The 23,874-nt window shown below is 55.6% G+C and overlaps 1 protein-coding gene across 1 annotated transcript in view; it reads left to right on the top strand.

The window, feature by feature from the left end:
- STAB2 (stabilin 2) overlaps positions 1 to 23,874 on the top strand; it is a 139,388-nt gene that overhangs the window by 108,556 nt on the left and 6,958 nt on the right. Inside the window, exons 49-65 of the mRNA XM_041738716.1 lie at positions 95 to 235; positions 1,001 to 1,060; positions 2,348 to 2,524; positions 3,751 to 3,840; positions 5,793 to 5,939; positions 7,173 to 7,229; positions 8,265 to 8,391; positions 9,596 to 9,745; positions 11,068 to 11,172; positions 12,119 to 12,226; positions 12,952 to 13,145; positions 14,669 to 14,810; positions 18,419 to 18,552; positions 20,606 to 20,771; positions 20,909 to 21,015; positions 22,857 to 22,976; positions 23,477 to 23,617. Of these exons, the coding sequence (XP_041594650.1) occupies positions 95 to 235; positions 1,001 to 1,060; positions 2,348 to 2,524; positions 3,751 to 3,840; positions 5,793 to 5,939; positions 7,173 to 7,229; positions 8,265 to 8,391; positions 9,596 to 9,745; positions 11,068 to 11,172; positions 12,119 to 12,226; positions 12,952 to 13,145; positions 14,669 to 14,810; positions 18,419 to 18,552; positions 20,606 to 20,771; positions 20,909 to 21,015; positions 22,857 to 22,976; positions 23,477 to 23,617 (2,166 nt within the window). The remainder of the gene's footprint in view (positions 1 to 94; positions 236 to 1,000; positions 1,061 to 2,347; positions 2,525 to 3,750; positions 3,841 to 5,792; positions 5,940 to 7,172; positions 7,230 to 8,264; positions 8,392 to 9,595; positions 9,746 to 11,067; positions 11,173 to 12,118; positions 12,227 to 12,951; positions 13,146 to 14,668; positions 14,811 to 18,418; positions 18,553 to 20,605; positions 20,772 to 20,908; positions 21,016 to 22,856; positions 22,977 to 23,476; positions 23,618 to 23,874) is intronic.

The raw sequence follows: 23,874 nt of genomic DNA, 5'->3' as shown, positions 1-23,874 counted from the left end.
CACTCGGCCTGTGGGTAAAGCAACCTGGAAGGCATGATCTCGTGTCTCTTTCTCTCTGCGCTCATTTCCTGTTCCCTTTCTCTGGTTGATTTAGGACACGGTGTACATAAATAATCAGGCAAGGATCGTGGCCAGTGACCTCATCAACACCAACGGAATCATCCACATCATAGACAGACTGCTGTCCCCCCAGAACTTGCTGGTCACCCCCAAGGATGCCTCCGGGAGGGTTCTGGTGGGTGAACCCCATCAGCCCTCAGCAGAAACCCATGATGCTCATGAGTCATTGTCACAGCTCTGATGTGACATGTCATGGGGAGACATTTTCATTTTCCTGCTTCCACCTCAAACTACTGTTAAAACCCTGATGAATATAATTCTAGTAAGAAGGAAATGGGTCAAAAATCTAATAAGTAGATAAATGGGTTTTATCAGCTTTCCTTTGGTTTCCCCAAGGCTACGTGGTCTTGCATAGACTTGGAAGATGGAGAAAACACACGTAGCTGGGTGAGACAGATGGTAAAGGACAGAGAGACAGGGGGTTCCCAGGGGGCTCTGCCGGTTATACGTCTGACTCTTGGTGTCAGCTCAGGTCATGACCTCAGGGCAGTGAGACGGAGCCCCACTCGGGCTGCACACTCAGTAAGGCTCTGCTTAAGGATACCCCTCTCCCCCTCCCTCTGCCTCTCCACTATCACATGCTCTCTAAGATAAATAAATGCTTTTTAAAAGATAGATGATAGATAGATATCAGTCAAGCCAAACTTGGAATAAAACTCCTTTCCAATCGAGAGCAAAGGCAACTTTGAATCCCACGACCAAGTCACAGAAGTGCCTGTGCCCGTGGGACCTAGAAAGGGACGGGTGCTTGGAGGTGGAGTGGGTGTCGACCACTCTGCCTGAGTACCTGGACCCAGGCATATTGCATCCAGCTGAGCTTCTGTGAAAGTGTTTCATGGGCCATGGAAGGAAACTCATCATTCCACTTCTTGTCTTTCAGCAAAACCTGACGACAGTGGCGGTAAACCACGGCTACACCAAGTTCAGCAGCTTGCTGCAGGTAAAGGCCCAGGGGACCGGCACCTCAGGACCTTGTTGGTTGGACTGTTGTGTGTTGTGGTTGCTGCTGTGCTTGGCGTCCTGTTTGGCCACTCAGTGTTTTATCTGAGGCAGCTGTGGGATCTGCGTGGGGAATCCTGGTGTGCCACAGCACAGGGTCACACTCGGCCACCGCGTTCCCAACACAGTGTGGGGCCTTTTAGCTGTCCAGTGCACTCTGTGTTGGAAGCTGGAGCAAGGGAGGGAATTAGGGTGCTCCAGTCCCTGAACGAGGGCTCACGTCTGGGACTGTCGCCTCCATTGCAAAATGAGCAGGCCCTGAGTACAGATGTGGAAAATCTATGCCTGTGGCGTGAGTGCAAGTCGCATTTAGGACCATGCCTTCCTGGCTTCAGATGCTTTCCCACTAGCTGAGTAGAGAGAAACTGTTCAGACAGAGGTTTCAGAGGGGAACCCAGGGGAGCAGGCCACCGAGCTCCCCCGTCTATCCACCACCCTGAAAGGCCCCAGGGCAGCCTCAGAGCCCCTGCCACACCCCTGTGGCCCGGTCCTTGGACCTCGGCACAGACCAGCCATGTCTACAACAGTCTGGGGCTCAGCCCTGAGGGGCCCTTCCCAATGGGTTCAAGGCACCCAAGACGCAACTCCATGGTGCTGCTGGTGCCCTGGCCTCGGAACCTCATCACCACCCCCGATCTGAGCATCTCATCTGGCCAGACACCAGCTTTCATAGCAAGCTAGCAAACCTCAGCCTGAGTACAGGATGATAATAAGGCTTATAGGGCTGTCGGGAAAACCTGCAGGCCCAAGGGGCAGGCCATGCCCAGGTCACAGACGCTGTCTAGGCGATGCCTCTCCATGCTCCTGGCCTTCTCTTTTCTGAGGCCATGTGATTGGAAGCCTTATAAATACACAGAGTATCTCAATACTGTGCAAGTTTCACTTTTTTTAAGTTAAATATGGGGGAAATACTGACTGGATCTTCCAGAAATTAAAACATTCGGGCAGTGGACACACACACAGACACACACACACACACACACACACACATACATTTGTGAAAGGTTATTTTTCTATTAACAAAAGCCCAGAATTTGACTTTCTGTTAGGCAAGCGAAGAAAATGCGGGTCGGGCCTGTTGGAATGTGACAGGCCATCAGCCTTGCACCAGCTGGAGTCCCAGGAGCCCCGGGACAGCCCCGGGCCACACACTGGCTGTGGTCCCAGAAAGCCCCTGTGTCCCCTATGGCCGGGCCTTGAGGTGCACACCTCGATCCCTGTGTTTCAGGACCTGGGCTTGCTAGGCATCATCACTGACCCTATCCACACTCCAGTCACTCTCTTCTGGCCCAGTGACCAAGCCCTGGAAGCCCTGCCCCCTGAACAACAGGATTTCCTGTTCAACCAAGACAACAAGGACAAGCTCAAGGAGTATCTGAAGTTCCATGTGATTCGAGATTCCAAGGTAGCTCATTTTCATACAGACGTGAACATGGGGATGCCCGGGGCCCAGGGGCAGGGGAGCATGGGTCCCAGGAACAGTCAGTCGGTGGATCCCCATGTCCATGGTGTGAGGACACCTGAGCGTCCCCTGCCTCACCAGCTGACCCTATCCCAGGCCCAGCCCAGCACCCCGCTCCCCTCACTGCAGACGGTCCCCGGAGCACCACTCCCCTGCGGTCCTGCAGCATGCCTCTCCCCCTGCCCCAGTTCACAGGTTAGGTGGCTGCTGTCAAGGCTCCCCGAGTTTGTCCCAGGGGCCCACCCTAGGTCCAGAGGTCCAGGGCTGCTTCCGCAGGTGCCATGAGTGGCTGGCACCTGGGCCGACCCCCGGGATGAGGGAAGATGCACCCTGCAGTAGCACAGGAGCCCCGGCTGATGGCCCGGCCCCCTGAGCATTCAAGCAGGACCGGGTCTGTCTGATCCAAGGGAGCCCAGGCCCCTCACTTGTGCTGGCTCATCCCACCTGCATCACGGCCTTTGGGCTGCGCATCAATAACCACAAGCTAGAAACACAGAAATCAGGCGTCTACGTCGTGGAGGCTGCAGACCTGAAGTCATGGAGCTGCTGAGGTTGCTCCTTCCAGAAGCCTGGAGGGAGAACGCGTCCCATGTTTCTCTCCAGCTTCCTGTGGTGGCGGGGAATCCTTGGTGTGCACACACAGCCTTGCTGCTCTTGCCACAGGCTGTCCTCTCCCTGCACGTTTCTGTGGCTCTTCTCTCCTGATAAGGACGCAGTCACATTGGACCAAGGATCCCCTACTCACTGTAACCTCATCCTACCTACACCCACCTGCCATGACCTTATGTCTAAGGAAGGTCCTATTCGGAGGTCTCAGGGTCAGGACATCAACAGCACTTGTGAGGGATCACCGCTGACCCTGTGGCGGTGCCCTCTGCCATTGCCCCGACCCACAGATCCCACCGTTGGCTTTGTACACCCTGTAGCAGTGCCAGGGCCCTGAGCCGGAGTGTACGTGAGGCTCGGAAGGGGGTGCGATGCAAGCCCAGCTGTAGACGTCCCTCGGAGGGCATACCCCCCGGGAGCCCAGGTTACCCACCTTGTGGTGATGGCCACAGCCTCTTCAAGCTGGAAGAGTTTGTGTCTGGATGTGCTTTGCTGGCAAAGCTCCTGAGGGCGCTTCTTGGGTCCACATGCAGGGTATTGACAGGGCATCATCCCTCTCACAGATCTTGGCAGTGGAGCTCCCCAGGGCCACTGCCTGGAAGACACTGCAGGGCTCAGAGTTGGGTGTGAAGTGTGGAGCTGGTGGTGACATCGTGAGTATTGACAACCGCCACCCCACCCCCCGTGCCCACCATCCTTTCCAGGACATGCTTCTCACTGGGGCCACCTTCAGGGGCAGTGCCCTGGCAAATTCCGGCCAGCAGCAGCCCTGGTGGCCATTGGGGACCTGTAGCCTCACAGAGAGCAGCGTTGGGTGGATTTTGTGTTTAGAGCATTTATTTTGCAGAGCAAGATGCCGCACTGCGGCAGGGGGTTGGCCAGCACTGCTCCTCCCACCACACCCCACAGCCTCACCAGCCCCTGCCCTTCAGCCCTGGTCTGCATCTGCCCCATGGCCTGAGGGGAGGGGTGCTACAGTTCCCACTCCCCTGGCTGGTGCCCCCACAGTCCTGCATCCCCGTGATTCCTTACCCTATGTGAGTCTGATGGGATAATAGTAGCGTGGCCTGTGTCCGGCACATAGCACAACCCTAATGACAATGGCTTAAACATCCAAGGGCTTGCGTCTTTTTTTTTTTTAAAGATTTTATTTATTTATTCATGAGAGACACAGAGAGACAGGCAGAGACACAGGCAGAGGGAGAAACAGGCTCCCTGTGAGGAGCCCAATGTGGGACTCGATCCCAAGTCCCTGGGATCACGACCTAAGCTGAGGGCAGATGCTCCACCGCTGACCCCTCCGGGTGTCCACGGCTTCTGTCTTCTTCCAAGAAAGCCAGGGGCAGCCGACCCAGAGCTGTGTGGGGACTCCTCAGGGGAGCCCTTTGGGGTTTCAGCAGCATGTGTCCCACCTTGGAGTCACCTCAAGGCAGAGTGTGGCTGCCGGAGCTCCAACCAGCAGGACAAAGGAGGAAGGACAGAAGGATGCAGTTCCCAGCTGAGCCGGTGCCTGCTAGGAGCCTGCTGGGCAGCGCCCTGGGACATGGTCTTACCAGCAGCCAGAATCCCTTTGGCGCCTGCACTGAGTTGATAACCTGAATGTGAGGACCATGGGCAGCTTTATACCCCCTCCAGGAAGCCCTCCCCGGGTCCTTGCACCCATCCCGGCACTGTCCATAGATGAAGCCCCACGGAGAGGTGCAACAGGAAGGTGCACTGGGCGCCCGTGAGCTAGTGCAGCCTTCAGAGCCCCTGGCAAGGATCGATTAGTCCAACCCTGTCCACCTGCTGGAAACGGCTGACCCTCAGAGACGCTCAGTACCTTGCTTGTGGTCGCACAGCAGTGAGAGGAGGGGGGGGATGCCCCAGGGCTCCTCCATGAATCACACCGCATCTGTCCCTTGCATCCCCCCGAGACACAGAACTTCCTGGAAGCACTTTCCTTCGGGGGGGGGGGCGGGGCGGAGGATGTGTTCCACAGTTTGTCCACTGGGCGCACCCCGCAGAAGAAAGCTCTAGACTGGTTGCACATAAAGTGACATCATGGACCTAGAGCAGGATTCGGAGGCATAGGGAAGGGACACTGTCTGCCGCTTACAGAGTCACAGCCCGTCCCTCTAGCCCCGCGGGGACCGCCACTCAAAACACACCCTGAGTGGCCACCTCCCCACCAACACGTGCTCCCGAGCCCCGCCCCTCAGCTTCCCTGCCTCTCCCACGGCCCGCGCCCCCCACCCGCTCCCACTGTGAGGGGTGGGGGGAGGCTGGTTACCCAGGAGCCACAGGGTGCGCTCAGGGCCAACAGGCCAGGCCAGTGTGTCCACACCACTCGAAGCTGGCCTGGTCCTGGGCCCGGTACTGGGTGGGGAGGTGAGGGGCTCGTGCAGGTGCAGCACAGAGTGCCCCTGGGCACACACCCCTGAGCACACACCCCTGGGCACACGCCTGGGGCACACCCCACGGCCCACTACATACACCGCACATGCGCAAGGGTGGGCATCCACAGAGCTCCTCCTGGGTCCCCTGGGTGCTGACCATGCTGTGCGGCCTTGGGAGGAAGACAAGTCCCGGATGCTGACTCTCTGCCCCGCAACCCTGCCCGCAGGGCGACCTCTTCCTGAATGACCAACCATGCAGAATTGTACAACGAGAACTGTTGTTTGACGTGGGAGTGGCCTACGGCATAGACTGCCTCCTGGTCAGTGCCACCCTCGGCGGCCGCTGTGACACCTTCGCCACGTACAACTTCTCGGTCAGTCCCCAGGACAACGTAATGGGGGAGCCAGGGCTTGAGACCTCCTGCCCCAGCTTGGGCACTGCTGGGGAGCCAGGCCGGCTGCCAGGAGATCTGAGGGCCAGGGTGGGTCCTCTTCACTAGCTTCTACAGGTCCCATCCAGGCCAGGCACACACCCATATGTCTGGCAGCCCATCCACGCATCCCGGCGCTGCGGAGGGGCCTGCTGGGTGCAATTGCTTGCCCATTGCGCAGCAACATGCTCTTCTTCTTCAGACCCACCTGTAGGGGCATCAGCTCCCCACAGAGTGCACGCCCTCTGCTAATCCGCCGTATTTGGCGGGCTGTGATTGCAAACTGGCAACTGCGTGCAGCCCGGCCCAGGCCCAGTATGGCATGCCACCCACGCCCTGTCCATGTCCTCGCTCATTTGTTCACTTACCAATGGTGACTGAATGTCCAACCAGGCCCTGTCTGAGAGGCACTGTCACATTGCACGCTCATTCATCCGCCCAGTATTTTTTAGAGCTGTACCTCTGAGCCAGCCAGTGGACTCAGGGCTCAGCTCACCCCTAACGTAATCCAATAGTAGAAGTTGTTACCAGCAACCCGATGATGCAGATTTGGAAACTGAGTCTCAAAGAGGTGGAGTGGCTTGCGTGGCCAAGTCTGCAACCAGTTGGCTGTAGTACCTGGCGACTTGTAGTGTTTCAAGAAATATCCCAAATTATCCAGACACCAGGCAGCCAAAGTAGGAGATGAAAAATCAGTTGTCCTTTCCACTGCACAGGTTGTGGCCTTCCTACTCCCCAAGTATATTTGCACACGTTTGCAGTTGACATTTCCCATCATCAGTCCCAGGAAGGTCAAGTAGCAGCAGGAATTAGCACCACAATTTTCTAGATCAGGAAATGAAGGGTCCAAGAGTATGGCTGGCCCAAAGTATCACAACCAGCAGAGTGGCACAGTATGCACATTTCCCTCGGCCGCCACTGAGGTCTGAAGGACACCACCCACCCTGGTGCTGCTCCAGACAGCGGGGCGCTTGCCACCTCAAAGAACAAAAACCAAGGCCTAGAGGGCCAAAGATCCTTCAGAATTGTCCGCGGCATTGCATTTGCGTTCTTGGCTGCAGCAGGATGAGAATCAGGATGGAGTTCCCGGTCAGCTCACCTAGGCAGTGACGAGGGCATACCCTTGTGTTTCCCAATACTCTTGGTTTCTGAGCATTTCTTTTCTTCCATGCATAGGGAGATTGTTGGAGCTGTGCCAATACACCCAGCTGCCCGAGGTGGAGCAAACCAAAGGTAATCATGAATGTGGCAATGCCTGGGGGAGTGTGTTTGCTCCGTTGTCAGACCCCATCCTCTCAGGTGTGAGCACATGTGTGTTCCTGTGCATATGTGCAGATGTTGTGTAACTTCGATTGCAGTCATTCTTTCTACAATTAGGCATCAACCTACTCCCCACCTTCCAGGAACTGTCTAGAGAAAGCATGGGATGTAGACCTAAAAAGGACTTCATTAGTAATGATAATCACACAAATCATAGCTGCGTTCTGTTGGCCAATATTGCTGCCCCAGCTGAGAGCTGGGCCTCTTATTTATTACGCATTTCCCCTCATTATACGTCTCATAGGAAGCTATAATTTTCTCCACATATGAAAAAAATGTCTTTCAGAGGCAGTAAGCAGTCAGGCCAAGGCCACAGAGCTGGTCAGGACCAACTGTAGGATCAGGGCCCAGAAAGGAACATAAGAGCAGTAAGCCCAGGAAATTTGGAGGCCATGGCTCTGGGATATAATTCCAGTGGGTAATCTTTGACAGATTACGTCATCTATATGGTTTTGCCTCTGTAAAATGGAGCTAATAACCATCAGGTGTGTGCTTATTAGGAAAGGGACGTTTCAAAGTGTGGGTGTGGAGTCTGGCACATAGTAAGCCCTCATTAAATATTGCTTTTTGTCCTTATCCCAAAGTCAATTTCCCTCCTCTCTGCTAGTAAAACCTCTAACAAAAACACCCCTGCACACAACTGTTACCCACACGATGTGGGGCCTTGCCGCAGACCCCCACCCCTGTGGGAAAGCTATAGGTCCCCCACCCGCTGCCCAAGCCCGTTTGCAGACATCTCTGAGGGTTGCTGGGCCTTCCTCTCACCACTGGGAAGAAAGCTCTCTGTGGACTCCAAACCTGCCCCTTCCCCCATCCATTTCCCTATCAAAGCGCCAGAGCCCCCACTTCCCCACTGGGCCAGACCGGATCCTCCACTGGGACCAATTAGAACCAAAGAGCCCGAGTGGGGCCTCGGGAGCAGAAGGTTAGTGCACTCTCTTCCCTCAGGGCGTGAAGCAGAAGTGTCGCTACAACCTGTCGTTCCGGGGTTCCCTGGACGGCTGCCGGGAGCAGTGCACCATGGTGATCCGGCTCCCCAGGTGCTGCAAGGGCTACTATGGCCGGGACTGCCAGGGTGAGGGGCCTCTTCACCTGCTGCTGGGCACGGACCTGGCAGCCTTTCAAAGTACAGAGGGGGGGTGGGGTGGGGGGTGGGGCGGGAATGAGGAGGCGGGAGCAGGGTGGGGGTGGGGGTGGAGAGCACTGCTCCCAGTAAGGCCTCTAAGGAAAGGGCTGCAAGCAGTCATAGCTGTGCTTCTACTTCTTCCCGTGGCCATATGTTGATCTTTGCGGAGATTTCCCAGAGCATAGATTGTCGCTGTGTCGCAACCTTGCTTCTGGTGGGAGCATAAGACGCTCGCCCCCGGGGCTGCCAACTCTCAGTTTCATTCCTGACGCTAGTGTGGGATCGATACCCGGTACCGGGTGAGTTCAGATGTTCAGAAGCGCACGTGCGCCGGTGCTGCGCTGACATGAGGCGAGGGCCACATCCCCGCCACCGGAGATGCTCCTCGCCCCTCCCACCCCGCCAGGAAAGGGCTCATCACAAAAGGACTCATGGACCCATCCTGGAACCTTTGGGTCCGGACAGAACCTCTGGCTGGTGACACATGAACGGCCGCTGCACCACGACTATTGGGGCCCCTGCGATCTGCGCCTGTGTTTGTACCAAGCACGTTTACTGAGTGCCCCTCCCTTTCTGTGACAGCATTTAAAACTGCCAACGACCTCTGGGCGGTCGTCTATTGTTACCCCCATTTTACAGATAGAATATTGAGACGGAGAGAGGATCAGCAGCAAGCAAGAGGCCCCACAGGGTGTCCCCAGACGCCCTGGTTTGAACCACGTGCACACCACTCATTGTGGCGCCTCTGAGAAAATTCTGGGGCGATCCCTCAGTATCCACACCTCATCACCCAAGTGCGAAGTGATCAGCACCCCCCTTACGTGTGCTCAGTGCTTTATTCCCACAATGGTCTTGGTCACAGTGCAGTCTACACCCCCCTCCTCCTCCTCAGCTCAGGCTCAAGCTAAGAGGACTGATGCTCAAAGCGGGTCAGCCCCTATCTCCTCCAGTCCGCTGACCCACGATCCCGTGCATGGTTCAGCGAGCACCCACCACGCGGGGATCCAGCATGTACACCTAAGCTGGTCCTGCAGAGGCCGCTGGCCTGGCCTGCAAGTCTGGTGACACTCGGTGCTGCCCCGGCCTCGCCCTCTCTGGGCTCCTTGACCCTGGCTGGGAGGCTTCTAGGTCAGCTCTGTCTCATCTCTTCCAGCCTGCCCCGGAGGCGCCGAAGCTCCCTGCAACAACCGTGGCGTCTGCCTGGACCAGTACTCAGGCATAGGGCAGTGTAGATGCAACACGGGCTTCAACGGGACAGCATGCGAGCTGTGCCTGCCGCGGAGGTTCGGGCCTGACTGCCAGCGTACGTGCCCCCACGCCACCCAGCCACCCTGCTTGCCGCCTGACCCCTCCCCTCTTCCCCTGCCCCGGGTCTAGAGGTGCAAGGCCTGGCCCCTTAGCCACACAAGCAAGCTGCAACTCAGCTGCTGACTCGGTCCCGGGTAATACTGACACCTTAGGGTTTGCAGTTCATGTTTGCAGAGCACTTACCAGGTGCCAGGCAGGTATATTTCCTCCCTTAATCCTCACGACTGCCCTTGGTGCTGGGCACAGTGGTCATCCGTACGTGCCAGCTGTGGATGGTCGGGGGCAGGTGAGGGGCTCCAACGGCAGCTCTGCCCAAACCAGTGCAGTCGTGCTGGGAACGTCCCTGTCCCTTCAGGAACCGGAGCGACCCGCTCCGTGGCTACTGAGTACTCAAAATGTGTGACCAGGAAATGGATTTCTACACTTTTAATTAGCTTCCATTTAAGTAGCCATGTATAGCAAGGGCTATAGTACTGAGCAGTGCAGACCAGAGGAATGGCTTTTCCAGAAGAGAACCGAGCAGGTGCAAAGGCCGGGAGGCAGACGTGAGCGTGGCGTTTAAGGAGCAGCAGAGGCCAGGCTGGCTGCGCACTGTGGGCAAAGAAGAGAAGGGAGAGAGGCAGTCTGAAGGCCACCAGGGCCAGGCTCCTAGGAGCACCCTGGCCAGAGCCAGCTTCTCTGTGTTCTCAGTGCGGTGGCCGCCGGCACAGGACTGCACACGGGGGAGTGTGCGGAGCACTTTGGAAAGGCGGCTGCCAGGAGAACACACTGGGGCCGGGCGGGGAGGGGGCGGGGCAGGGGACCATGGGGTGGAGTGGGGTCGGGGCAAGGGGGGGCAGGGGGGCGGGGGGGCTGCCGCCTCTGGAGGCCGGAGCGCAGCACGGAGGTGAGAGCCACCGGCTGGGCCATCGTGCTCAAGGTGATGAGGGCAGAAAGCCCGGGTGCCAGTCCTGGAAGTTCTGTGGGGCCCAGGGACGGTTCCGCCCTCGTGCTGCTCCTTCCTGCCCCCCGCCCCCTCCCTCGGTGTCCCTGACACCCAGCGGGTGTACGATCACGTGTCCAAACCCCGTCACTCCGGGGACTGTAGCCCCACGACAGCAGGAACTCCAGGGCTTGGGGTCTTCCCAGTGAGCTCGGTGCCCCGTCGAGGCCGCCCGGTGGTAGCCACGAGCCCCTGGGTATGTCAGTTCTGGAACTTCTGGATGAATGAATGCTGGGAGGTCAGCTGCCCACGCAGCCGACAGGTGGCCCGGAGCAGGCTGGCAGGACTTGAACCCCCACCACCGCCAACTCACCGGGCTCGGGTTTGCCCCACAGCCTGCCGCTGCTCTGACCACGGACAATGTGACGACGGCACCACGGGCTCCGGGCGCTGCTTCTGCGAGGCGGGCTGGACAGGCCGCTTCTGCGACACCCGGACAGGTCAGTCACGGGCCAGCAGCCCAGCCCCGAGAGCATCCACGTGGGGTTGGCAGGGCTGAGCGACGCCTGGAAAGAACGGGAAGGGGGGTGCTTCCTTGCCCACAGGGGACAGATGGTCTGGGGGTGTGGCCCCAGGCCTCAGGAGGTGGGTCGTTAGGCAAACAGGCTGGAGAGGTTGATCTGAGACCCGCGGAGCCGGTGCACAGTGCTGCGCCACCACGGCCACCACGGAAGGAGCAGCCTCAGGGAGACACAGGACTGGGAGGATTGGTGGCTCAGGATCCCGTGCAGGCCCAGATATGTGCCCAGCGGCAGTTCTTGCATAGAAGATTCACGACTGTCTGCAGCCCGGGTGTGACCCCCTGATTGTGGAGTCACTAGACTAATGGCCCTGGGAACCTGCCCTCCACAGAGGGAGCAGGGAGGGTGGGAGGCGGTGCTGCAGCCTGCCTGGTGGCCCTGGGCGCCAACACCAGCTGCCATCCCATTTTCCATCATGGCTCTTATCACCGCAGGCTGCACCCCTCCCGAACAGCCGGTTTCCCAAGCTGTCCCCTACAACCCAAGCCCTATGTGCTGGTGGCGCATCCCAGCTATGGAGGCCAGCGCCCACCACAGACCCCGGGGCCAGGGGGGCACCACGGCATTCTTCCTTGGCCCGAAGCAACCTGAGATTCCTGAGCTAATCTGCCAAGTGTACTTTGTGGAGGAATGCAGTTCTGACATGGGGACACCTTACGTTCTGACCTGGGTGACACTGTAAAGTTTGTGTGTGAACATGAAGGAGCAATCCTGGAACCTCGGAACCTCCAGGCTGGAGGAACTGGGGAAAGTCCCCCAGTCCTCCCACTTCTGAAATTCTGTGACTGGCCAGAGAGCCAGTCCCCAATGTTCCCCCGGCCTCACATCACAGGCACGGCCCAAACGGTGACCCCTTCGTTTACAGCTGTGCCTCCAGCATGCATGCCTCCTTGCTCTGCTCACGCCACCTGTAGGGAAAACAACACGTGTGAGTGTAACCTGAATTACGAAGGGGACGGAATAACGTGCACAGGTAGGTCCTGTCGGTGCATGTATGGGTTGGGGCAGGGTGGGAGCAGGGCGGCACCTGGTCACAGCGCCTGGACCACATGCTGAGCCTCCGCTCCTGCCTGGGTTGCTGTCCCAACACCTACCATCTGTGGGATTACGTGTCCTTGGTGGGTTTGCTCATGCCTGACCTGCCCCTGCCAGCTCACTGTTCTGTAATCGCCATGCACACTCCGAGTGATGTGCTTTATTTTACAGAGGTTTGTGAAACTCTGCAAATAATCAAGCCTTTAAAAATTTCAGAAAATATATTAAAGTATTAAAAAAAACAATGGCTGGGTACCTGGGCGGCTCAGTGGTTGAGCATCTGCCTTCAGCTCAGGGCGTGGTCCTGGAGGTCCTGAGACCGAGTCCCACATCGGGCTCCCTGCATGGATCCTGCTTCTCCCTCTGCCTGTGTCTCTGCCTCTCTCTGTGTCTCTCATGAATAAGTAAATACAATCTTAAAAAAAAATAGAAACACCCAAACTCATTCAGCAAACCACTGCCAGAGTGTAGGCCAGGGGTATGTGAGAAAGGGCTCAGGTATGTGAGGATGCCAGCCATGGGACCCTGGTGTCACAGAGGTAGGGCCTGTGGAAAAGGGTGCACTCACCTCCCAGTGCCCCCAAGCCCAGGCTGACCCCTACCCTGTCTGAAGCCCGCATTCCCCCAACTGTGCCTACATGTACCCTCTCGCTCTGCCCCCAGCTGTGGACTTCTGCAGACAGAACAATGGGGGCTGTGCCACGGTGGCCCAGTGTTCCCAGAAGGGCACAGAGGTGTCCTGCAGCTGTCAGAAAGGCTACAGAGGGGATGGCCGCAGCTGCACAGAGATAGACCCCTGCGCTGACGGCCTCAACGGTGGGTGTCACGAGCATGCCACCTGCAGGATGACCGGCCCGGTGAGTGTCTCCCTGGGGATATCTGGGAGCAGTGCTGGCCCAGCCCAACCACACGGCCCTTGGCCTCGGGCTCTGCATCTTCCTCGACGTCGTTCCCCTCCCCCCAAAGGCTACACCTTATTATGTCTGCAGACTCCGTGCCAAGCAACATCCTCAGCAGAGAAGGGGCACGAGGGGGAAACTGGGGAAATTACATGAAGTGTGTTGTTCCGTCCATAGTCATGTGCCACCATTCACTGTTTTGTGTTGACGAATGTGCCAGGGTCACATCACGTGGGGAACCTGGTAAAGAGTGGATGGCAGCTCTTTCTGCTATCACAGCAACTCTTTTACAAATCTAGAATTATCCAAAGTAAAAAGGGTATTAAATCTAAAATGTCGTCAAGAAGTGGCAGGAAAAGTGCAGGTCTGGGCACCCACTCAAGTCTTTTTAGAGTGGGATCGGTGACCTGGTGCCCAGTCCATCTGTTGGGAAGGGAAGATGGTGGAAGACAATGTGCATTATGGTCATAAGTGTGAACGCAGCATTACTGTGTGAGCCTTAGTGCCCCTACTTACACTCTGGGGCCTGGGCTGCTACTTAACTTCTCTGAGTTTCTGTTTCCTCACTTGGCTAATTTGATTCAGCAAATGGTCACCAGGTACCAACTGTTGTGCTGCTGTCAGTGTCAGGGACATAGCAGCCCCAACATTTACAGCAGCAGTGTCCACAGCAGCCAGACTAAGGGAGGAGCGCAGGCGTCCATGGGCAGACGACAGGCAAAGATGTGGTCCATATACTCAGCCGTCAGAAAGGGTGACGTCTTGCCATTTGCAGCAACGTGGATGGAACTGGAGGGTGTGATGTTGAGTGACATCAATCAGTCAGAGAAAGACCTTGATCATATGGTCTCACTCATATGTGGAATTTAAGAAACAAAACAGAGGATCCTAGGGGAACGGGAGGGAAAATAAGATGAAATCAGAGAGGGAGACAAACCATAAGAGACTCTTAACTCCAGGAAACAAACAGGGTCGCTGGAGGGGAGGTGAGGAGGGGGACAGGGTCACTGGGTGACAGGACTGAAGGGGGCACAGGATGTGATGAGCACTGGGTGTCATGTGCAACTGAGGAATCACTAAACTCTACCTCTGAAACTAATAATACACTATATGTTCATTAAATTGAATCTAAATAAAAAATTTTAAGAACTTATGGAGGGAAGGGGCGATGCCCAGTGCAGAAACAGATGCACAAAATACTTCCAGAATGCACGGAGAGTCGGGAAGCTCATACAGTGGGCTCAAGTGATTGAAGGGCTGGGAGCTGCTTCACTTCCCAGGGCAGGGACATGTTTTCTGAAGACGTGACACCTGGGCTGCGCTGACGGTTCACCGGGAGCCTGTACCTTAACTGTTGCTAGCCAGGCGGCACCTTTCCCGTGCTTCTGGGCACCTCCCAGGCTGGCCGGTGGCCCGCAGGGCACGCAAGGGTCCTGGGGTCCTAGGAAAGGGGCCTCCCACCTACTCTTCTGTCCCCACAGGGCAAGCACAAGTGCGAATGTAAGAGTCACTACGTGGGAGACGGGATGGATTGCGAGCCAGAGCAGCTGCCCCTCGACCGCTGTCTGCAGGACAACGGGCAGTGTCACGCAGATGCCAACTGTGCTGACCTCCACTTCCAGGGTCAGTGGGCTGGGGGCTGCTGGCCCAGAGCGCCCGGGCCTCAGGCTGGGGAGGGAATTGTTGCAAGAGCAAGAACAAAATTAAAAAGCCATGCCAAACAGCCCATGCATTGTCCAGGGCCCAGGGCCCAGGAGTGGCGGGCCTCGGTCGCAGGAACAGCTCAGAGCCGAGCCTGAGATGCAGGGGGAGCACAAACATGCATTTTCCTGTCCTGCATTTTCCTGACCCCTGCTTCCCCCAGGCTGCTCAGCAACTATCGACTGCAGCTGCATCCCAGGAGCACAGCTGGGGTTTGAATAACAGGGGGGAAGCCATGTGACGATGCAATTTCTTAGCAGCTGTCTTGCTAATGCACCTTGATTGGCTTGTGTGGCTTTGTCCTCCAAGGACAGTCTGAACCCACAGGTGTCACAAAACTAAGACTCACAACACACAATAAAGAGCCAAATGGGACTTGCAGAGGTGCAGGTGAAGCTAACAGGAAATTCATCAGGCCCCAGAACATACCTGCAGCCAGGGAGGGAGAGACTGCAGAGGTTCAGACAGTACTTGGGGCATCTCGTGCGCTGGTCCATCAGGGCCACGGAGGTCGGGGCTGGGCCGTGTTTCAGACAAGGTGACTCAGGTGAGGTGGTTCTTTTTTTTTTTTTTTTAATTTTTTTTTTTTTTATTTTATTTATGATGGTCACACAGAGAGAGAGAGAGAGAGAGGCAGAGACACAGGCAGAGGGAGAAGCAGGCTCCATGCACCAGGACCCCGACGTGGGATTCGATCCCGGGTCTCCAGGATCGCGCCCTGGGCCAAAGGCAGGCGCCAAATCGCTGCACCACCCAGGGATCCCGGTGAGGTGGTTCTTGCACACCTCAGGGATGACTGCTGGGTCAACACCTGTCACATGCTCTTAGTCTGTTCGGGCTGCTGAACAGAGTGCCGCAGACCCCACAGCCTAACAACAGAAATGCATTTCTCTCCTTTTTGGAGTCTGGAAGTACCAGATGCAGGTGCCAGCGTATCTGGGTGAGGGCAGGCCCTCATCTGGGCGGCAGGCCACTCTCCACCAGCCCTCACGTGGCAGAAGGGGCCAGGAAGCTCTGTGGGCTTCCATTAGGAGGGCACTGAGCTGGGACACCCAGCTGGTTCTGGCAGTACAGCAGCTGACTCCTGATGTCAGGGTTGTGAATGTGACCCCACGTAGGGTAGAGATCGCTTTAAAATACACACACGTGTACATCATGCAAGAGGGCTTTACCCCCATGACATCATGGCCTCCCTATGCTCCCCCAGTACCAACACATTAGGAGCTAAGATTTCAACCCACGAATTTGGGAAGGACGCAGACAGGCAGTCCATGATGTGTGTCAAAGCCCAAGACACCTCATATCTCTTGGAATGAGCTTGAAGGAGCATGAGCAAGGGAGATGCACAAGATAAGACCTGGTGCCCTTGCAAGGGGACTCCCAGTGTGGCCGAGGACCTTCCTGGAACCACAAGGCAAGGACAGGTGAGTCCTGACACACAAGATGGCAGCTCACCTCCTGCTGATGGGTCAACTGGAATGAGGGGAAGAAGAACAGAAGATGCTGGGAGCAGGGACTTGGACAGATGGGTGTTTGCCTCTGCTCTCCTGACAGGTGGGAAGGAGCCAAGCACCCATCCACAGTGAATGGACGCACCCGCTGTGGCCCATCCACACGGTGGGGTGTGGCCCAGTCCGGAACCTGCATGAAAGCTGCAAACATCAGGCCCTGCGCAGCAAAGCAGACACAGCAGGGCAAACACTGTGGACTTGGACAGGGTACTTTGAATAGGCCAAGTGACAGAGACAGGAAGTGGAATAGAGGTGACTGGGGGCAGCGGGGGGGCGGGGGGACAGGGAGTCATGGTTTGACAGGGACCAAGTTTCTGTTTGCAGTGATGGAAAAACTCTAGAAACGGATGGTGGTGACGGCTGTGTGACATGGTCAGTCTACTGGGTGCCACTGGATGGCACACTTAACATGGACAAAAAGGACACTGTGCGTTCTGTATATTCACCGCAGTTAAAAGGATTTTTTTAAAGAATGGTCAGAGATGGGAACGATGAATAGGGAAGCTGAGAGAGGGAGGCATCTGAGAGGCCTGGGACTCAGGGGGAGGCTCCCAGGACATCAAGGCAATGACCTCGCGGCAGCAGGGCCTTGACTAGGGAGAGGGTGGGCCTGGGGCACACAGGCCTGAGGGCGGGGTAGGGAATCACTCAGGTTTCCATCTCAGGAGAAAGCCCAGGGCTGACTGGGCAGAAGCACAGGGAAGGGCACACGGTGTGACCTTTGACAGCTTGGCTGAGGACCTGTGTTCAAGGTGATGGTGAGGAGGCCATGCAGGGAGTCCTAGGCCTCCTGGCTGTTGTGCTGTTGTGGGGTGGGACACGTGGCCGCGACCGGAATGTTGATGGGTGAGTCCTTGCCTCGGAGTGTGGCGTCCAGAAAGTGCCAGGCTGCAGGCAAGGGCACGACCAGTCAGCCCGGCTGCCTGTTCCCAGGGCTGGCTCGCGGATGGGAGGCCGTTCAGCCCATCGTGATCTCGACCCCGAAGCACTGTGAATGACCCACACCCAACGGTAGCGCTGTCACCGTGGTACGTCCCCTCGAAGGCACTGTCGCAGACCACGTGGTCTTAGCAGGAAAATGAGGAAGCTCTCATTCCATCCTCCCTCACGCCGCTGTGCTGGCAGGACTGACATGGTTGCACAACCGTGCAGTCACTGCTGGGCGATAGGCAGCCATCTGGAACTTAGCTTTTTTTTTTTTTTTTTTTTTTTGGTGCAGAAAGTGACCTTTTAGTAGCAGTTGCTGATGAATGTGATAATGTGCACATGTGACTTTGTTCTTGAACTCTTTCTGGTCTCTACATTTACTTGTCTTCTACAAAAGATTTCAGCCAGGAAAAATATGATAAATCTTTGGATTTCTCAGGGGAGAAATGGCTACAAAACCTATTTAAGGGCATAGTGGCGATCAGAAAACCAAGAGTCCTTGGCAAAAATGCTCCTTAAAGTATTTTTTCTTGGCTGTAAAGTTCCCTAGAAGTATTCCATGATAAGTACTGAGGGGGAAATCATGTTGCCAGAGAAAATTTATGACATGGGGGAATAATCATGATTTAATGTCACGTTTAAAAAAAGATTTCTAAAAACTCTACACACCGTATGCTGCCACGTTGACGTATGTGACAGGGAAATGTGTAGGTAAAAAGACTAGAAGAGTATGAAATTGTATCAAAATTAAAAGTTACCGAAAAAGAGAGTAAAAATTCGTTAGGGGAAGGGGAAGAACACCAAAGTGTTAGCCATGGAGTAGCAATTATTTTGCGGGAAAAAGATTATACATGATTTTTGTTTATTTCTTTTCTTACCTTTGTGTGTTGCCCAAATTTCTGCAATCACATATGCTGGTTTTCTAATTCAAAAGAAATCAATCTCTCAAGTGATGTGCTTCGACATCCCATGAAGGACATGGCTCTCCGAGACACCCTGGGAGGCAGCTGGCCTTCGGCTCTGCTCATCCTTTGCCAGGAGCCCTGCCAACCGGGTGGGCTGACCTGGCAATTCCTCTCTTCCCCCCTCTAGATGCCACCGTTGGCGTGTTCCACCTCCGCTCCCCACTGGGCCAGTACAAGCTCACCTTTGACAAAGCCAGAGAGGCCTGTGCCAACGAGGCTGCAAGCATGGCAACTTACAACCAGCTCTCCTACGCCCAGAAGGTGGTCCCTAGTTAGTCGGTCGGCACCAGGCAGGCAGGGTCTGCAGGGATGGGGTGCAGCCTCTTCTTAACACAAGGGAGACCTGGGCCTCTTTGGAGGGGACGAGGGTGGCCCTGGAACCATGATGTCAATTGGTTACCTACATCAGGCATGTGCCATTGTCAGGCTCTGTGCAGGTGCTTTGTTGGCAATACCGTCCATCCTTACAACGTCCATCCCTGGAAGTAGGAGTCACTCTCCCCATTTTATAAACAGGGCAGGTGAGGCTCTGAAAGGTTAAGTAATGTGCCCAAGGTCACCCAGACAAGAGGCCAAATGTAGCCCTTACTACAAAAGTCTGATCTCTGCCCTGATGTCCCACCACCAAGGTAGAAGCACAGACTGGGAGTGCCTGCCCCATAGCTAAAAGCCAGAAAGAGGTCCATAACCAGAGGCCTCAGATCTCCCTGACCCCACAAAACATCTGAGTGTCCCTCAAATGTCTGGAGGGACAGTGAAGGTCATAAATGGGGATTTTCCCAGCTCTCAGCTGCAACCAGGGAGGAGATGGAGCTCTAGCGAAGGCTGTGGCCTTGGCCCCTAAAACCAGAAGCCCTGCCTATTTGGAAGGCCCAGCACCGTGGAGTTACCTGCTAGCGATTGCCCAGAGGGCATAGAGGAGACTGTCTACCCAGTATGACTTCAGGGCTGCTCCTCCAACCACCTTACTATCCAGGCTCTGCCTTCCTTCAGACCTGACATTTCTTTACCAAGAAACAAAACCTTTGATGCCAGGACCCAGCATATTGGAGGGTCTGACTTTCACTATCCTGCTTGCCGATTTTATGCCCTTGATGAAGCCATGGAAACCTCTGTCCTACTCGTATGTTTATATAGGACTAAGGTAATACAGCGCAGTGACTGGTACACTCGGTTTTTACATTAAGAGCTCTGGAATAGACTGCTTGGGTTTGTATCTCAGCTTGCTGCGTGACTTTGAGCACATTACTTAACTCCTCTCTGCCTCAGTTGTATCAATTATATAATAGGGATTTTTAAAGTTTCTATCTTTAGGGTTGGTGTGAGGGTTACAGACACGGACATAGGAAAAGCCCTTACACCAGAACTTCACCCAGAGTAAGCTCTCAATAAGTATGACAAGGATGATGGTGATGGTGATCATGATGATGATGGTGGTGGTGGTGATGGTGGTGGTGATGATGATGATGATGGTGATCATGATGGTCATGGTGATGGTCATAGTGATGGTCATGATCATGGTGATGGTGATGATGATGGTGATGGTTGATGATCATGGTGATAGTGATGATGATGGTGATGATGGCAGTCATGGTGATGAACATGGTGATGGTGATAATGATGATGATGGTGATGATCATGGTGATTATGGTGGTGATAGTGTGATCATGGTGATGGTGATGATGATGGTGATGATAGTGATTGTGGTAGTGATGGTGATGATGATGGTGATGGTAGTGGTGGTGGTGATGAAAATGGTAATAATGATGGTGATGATGATGATAGTGATGGTGATGATCATGGTGATAATGATGGTGATGGTGGTAGTGATGGTAATCATGGTAATGATGATGGTGGTGTTGGTGGTGGTGGTGATGATGGTGACGGTGATGATGGTGATGGTGGTGATAATGATGATGGTGATGGTGATGATCGTGGTGATCATGGTGATCACAGTGATGATCATGGTGGTAATGATCAATTAGAGTTCTATTGATGCATAAGCAGAAGAATTTGCACCCAGGAGTAGATGGCCGAGAGTAAATATAATTCAAGAGCAAACAGAAGAGAAATGAGTGTGAAGGACTTGGGTACCTACAAGAAAAGGTATCATTTCACCCATTCAGTGAATCAATCAAGAAAAATTTAGTGAACAGCTATCATGTTCATGGTGTAGGGGTACCTGGGGCAAGATGAACCATACCCCAGGCTCTGTGGAGTGTAAGGTCCACTGGAAGAATCAGACAGGAACTAAAGGAGCCCACATCGCATATGCAACTGTCGCTGACCCATGGCCACGCATGTGTCCCCACAGGCCAGGTACCACCTGTGCTCAGCAGGCTGGCTGGAGAGTGGGCGTGTGGCCTACCCCACAGCCTACGCTTCCCAGAATTGTGGCTCCGGCGTTGTTGGAATCATTGACTATGGACAAAGGAACAACAAAAGTGAAACGTGGGATGTCTTCTGCTATCGGATGAAAGGTAACTCCCCTGGGCACCCTTGGGACTGCCAGCCAAGCAGCCGCTGAGCCGTCCTCAGCCTGGGCAGCACCCTCAGGGGGAGCCGGAGTGGCCCAGGCCTCCACTCACCAGGCTGGCTCCGTGCCCCTGCCTTCCAGACGTGAACTGCACCTGCAAGGCGGGCTACGTGGGAGACGGCTTCTCATGCAGCGGGAATCTGCTGCAGGTCCTGACATCCTTCCCCTCGCTGACCAACTTCCTCATGGTACATGCCTACTTTGCGTCGGGGAAGGAGGGTTTGCGTCAGGGCCGTTATTGTAGACGCGAGTGCTTAGAAGAAGCCCCGGGCGCCATCTGGCTAAGAGCATGGGTAGCGGGCCGCACCGCCTGGATGTGAAGCTTGGCTTTGCCACTTACCTGTCACACCACAAGTTCCTGCCCTCCGTTTCCCCAGTCACAGGGAGGGACTAGCATCGCTGTGAGGATGAAATGAGCTACTTGGACCTGTGGCTAGCACGCAGAATGGCAACGTGGCCACCACTGGCATCCAGAGCAGCTTAAGCTCCCTGTTTGCAAGCAGGGTGGGCACAGGCAGCCAAGCTGTGGCCAGCAGATTGTGGGCCACTTCCCGGCATGCAGGCAATCTGTGCTTAGCGCTGCACTTAGAGCCTCTGTAGTGCTGTACACATCAGGGCCGTGAGGAGGGAGGAAAGGCCTGCAGCCAGGGGAGGCTGTGGTGCGGGCCAAGCGCCTGAGCTGACAACAGTCACTAGAACAAGAGTAACATTTATTGGGCTTTTTTTTTTTTTTTGCGTAGTGCGCGCATGAACCCATCAGAGCGCTTATAACTCCGATTACAGTGTCAGTTCCCCAAGGGGAAGGACCGTCTCCACCAATGGCTGGCATTTAGCAGGCACTCAATAAATACTTGTTACGAGGGAGCAATCCCCATGTGACTTTATGAGGTGACTTACACTATTAATCCCATTTTGTAGATAAAGAAACTGAGGCTGACCCAGGTTGAGGGCACAGCCATGGAGAAAGGACAGGGTACAACTATACGCTTGCAGGATTAGGGTGGAATTAAACCCAGGACTCCAAGATGATGAGTCTCTATCCACAGACCACAAGTATCCCTGTAACTGTTCTGAGATTCAGGGTCACCACAAACACAGTGAAGACCAGCACATAAGCCAGTGGCTCTGTGGTGTGGGAGCTCGGCTTGTGACAGCTCCCAGAAAAAGGGTCCTAACAAAATCCACTGGCCATGTGCTCTTCAGCACATTAATGAACTTCTCTGGGCTTCAGGAGCTCTGTCCGCATGGCAACAGAGTTGAACTGGGCAGTAAGGTTTCTCAAAATGTTTCAGCAAGTATTTATTGAGCACTTACTACGTGCATGAACTACGTGCATGAGCTACGTGCACAGAACAGACACAGAATAAACAACAGAATGAATGAGTAGACAGTACTGGAAGCTAGGAGGTGACCGTGTATATGTGGGGACAGGGGAGGGGAAGGGGGGCAGGGTTCTCGACTTGCAGAGTGACACGGGGCAGCCCTGGTGAGGAGACGACATTTGAGGAAGGCGTCAAGGGAGGCAGGGGAGTGAGCCATGCAGACACGGGGCCAGAACATTCCAGGTGAAGGAGAGAGGGTTAAGGGTGGACGGCAAGTGCGTGCTGCACACACTTGTGTGTGGGCTTGGAGGGCAGCAAGGGGGCCGGCGCGGCTGCAGCCCCGTGAGGGGGGCACAGCCAGATGGCCGGGGCGACCGGGCAAGGGTGGGCTCATGCGCCAGTCTTTGTGAGGCCTTTAGTGTTCCCGTGGTGAGTGCAGGCCAACGGGAGGCCCAGGGCGGGACTTATCCTCACATGACGGGCTACAGTGCTATGTGGTCCATGCTGCGGCTGCAACTTGGGGCCAGAGGGTCCACAGAGGAGAGGAAGAATGCCCCCAAAACTCCCCCATGGGGTACCGAAAACAACAAGATGGGAGGTGGCTGGAGTAGGCAGGGTCAGGAACCTTCTGGAATGGGTGGTGGGGCAACTGTGTGCAACCCCCAGCTGGCCCTTGCCCCCTACTGACGGCACTCTCTCCCCCCCAGGACGTGCTGGCCTATTCCAACAGCTCAGCCAGGGGCCGGGCGTTCCTAAAACTCCTGACAGACCCGTCCCTCCGCAGCACCCTGTTCGCCCCTCACAACAGTGGGCTGGGTGGAAACCAGGTGAGGCAGGCTCCTGGGGCACCGCGGTGTTAGGGACCTGCCCACCTCCTCGCCTCCCACCACCGCCGCCAGCTCCCAGGGCAGTGCAGTGTTAGGAACCTGCTCACCTGCACTCTCCGAGCTCCGGCCTTGGCATGTGGCCAAGCCCTGGGTGGGGGGGGGCGGTGCCCAGAGGCCATGGCATGGGCAGGTGGGGTGCAGCTGCTGGGTGCACGAAGGGCTGGCCACCCCACAGCCGGCCGCCCCTACCCCTGCCCCGGCCCCCCTGGCTGAGAGGGCAGGGGCTCCACCGCTGCTGCCCACACTCACTAACATGCCCAGCCACGCAGCCGGGGACAAGCGTGAGGTTCCTTTCTCCACGCTGATGCACAAAAACAAGGCCCAAGAAGTCATTTCTTTTTCTGTGTCATCTTCATTGTTAAAAATAAAACTGAAAAAAAATAAAAATAAAAAAAAATAAAACTGCCCGGCTTCACCACCCTGTTGCTCGCTTCCGTCAGTCGCTGTCTGGGCGGGACATTGAGCACCATCTTGCCAACATCAGCATGTTTTTCTACAACGACCTTGTCAACGGTACCGTCCTGCAGACCAAGCTGGGAAGCCAGCTGCTCATCACCTCCCGCCGCGACCAGCAACAACCGGTAAGAAAAATCCCCTGGGTTTACTGGCACGAGAGACAATGCATGCAAAGCTCTTAGCATGCAGGAGGTGCGTAATAGATGGCAGCTATTATAGCAAACTCCACACCTGCAGTCAGGTTAGCGCACGGCGCTGACCAGTGGGCAGCCTGCGCCCCATGGGGAGCACACCCCGAGGGACTGCCAGCCCCGGAACTTATCAAGGTCAATGAGGAACTTTCCATGAAGCCATTTTTAAAGCTGACTGTCCGTCTCTGCTT

The sequence above is a fragment of the Vulpes lagopus genome, chromosome 23 (assembly GCF_018345385.1).
Source record: "Vulpes lagopus strain Blue_001 chromosome 23, ASM1834538v1, whole genome shotgun sequence".
Lineage (NCBI taxonomy): Eukaryota > Metazoa > Chordata > Mammalia > Carnivora > Canidae > Vulpes > Vulpes lagopus.
The sequence above is the reverse complement of the archived record's forward strand: the minus strand, read 5'-3'. Positions and strand labels throughout refer to the sequence as shown.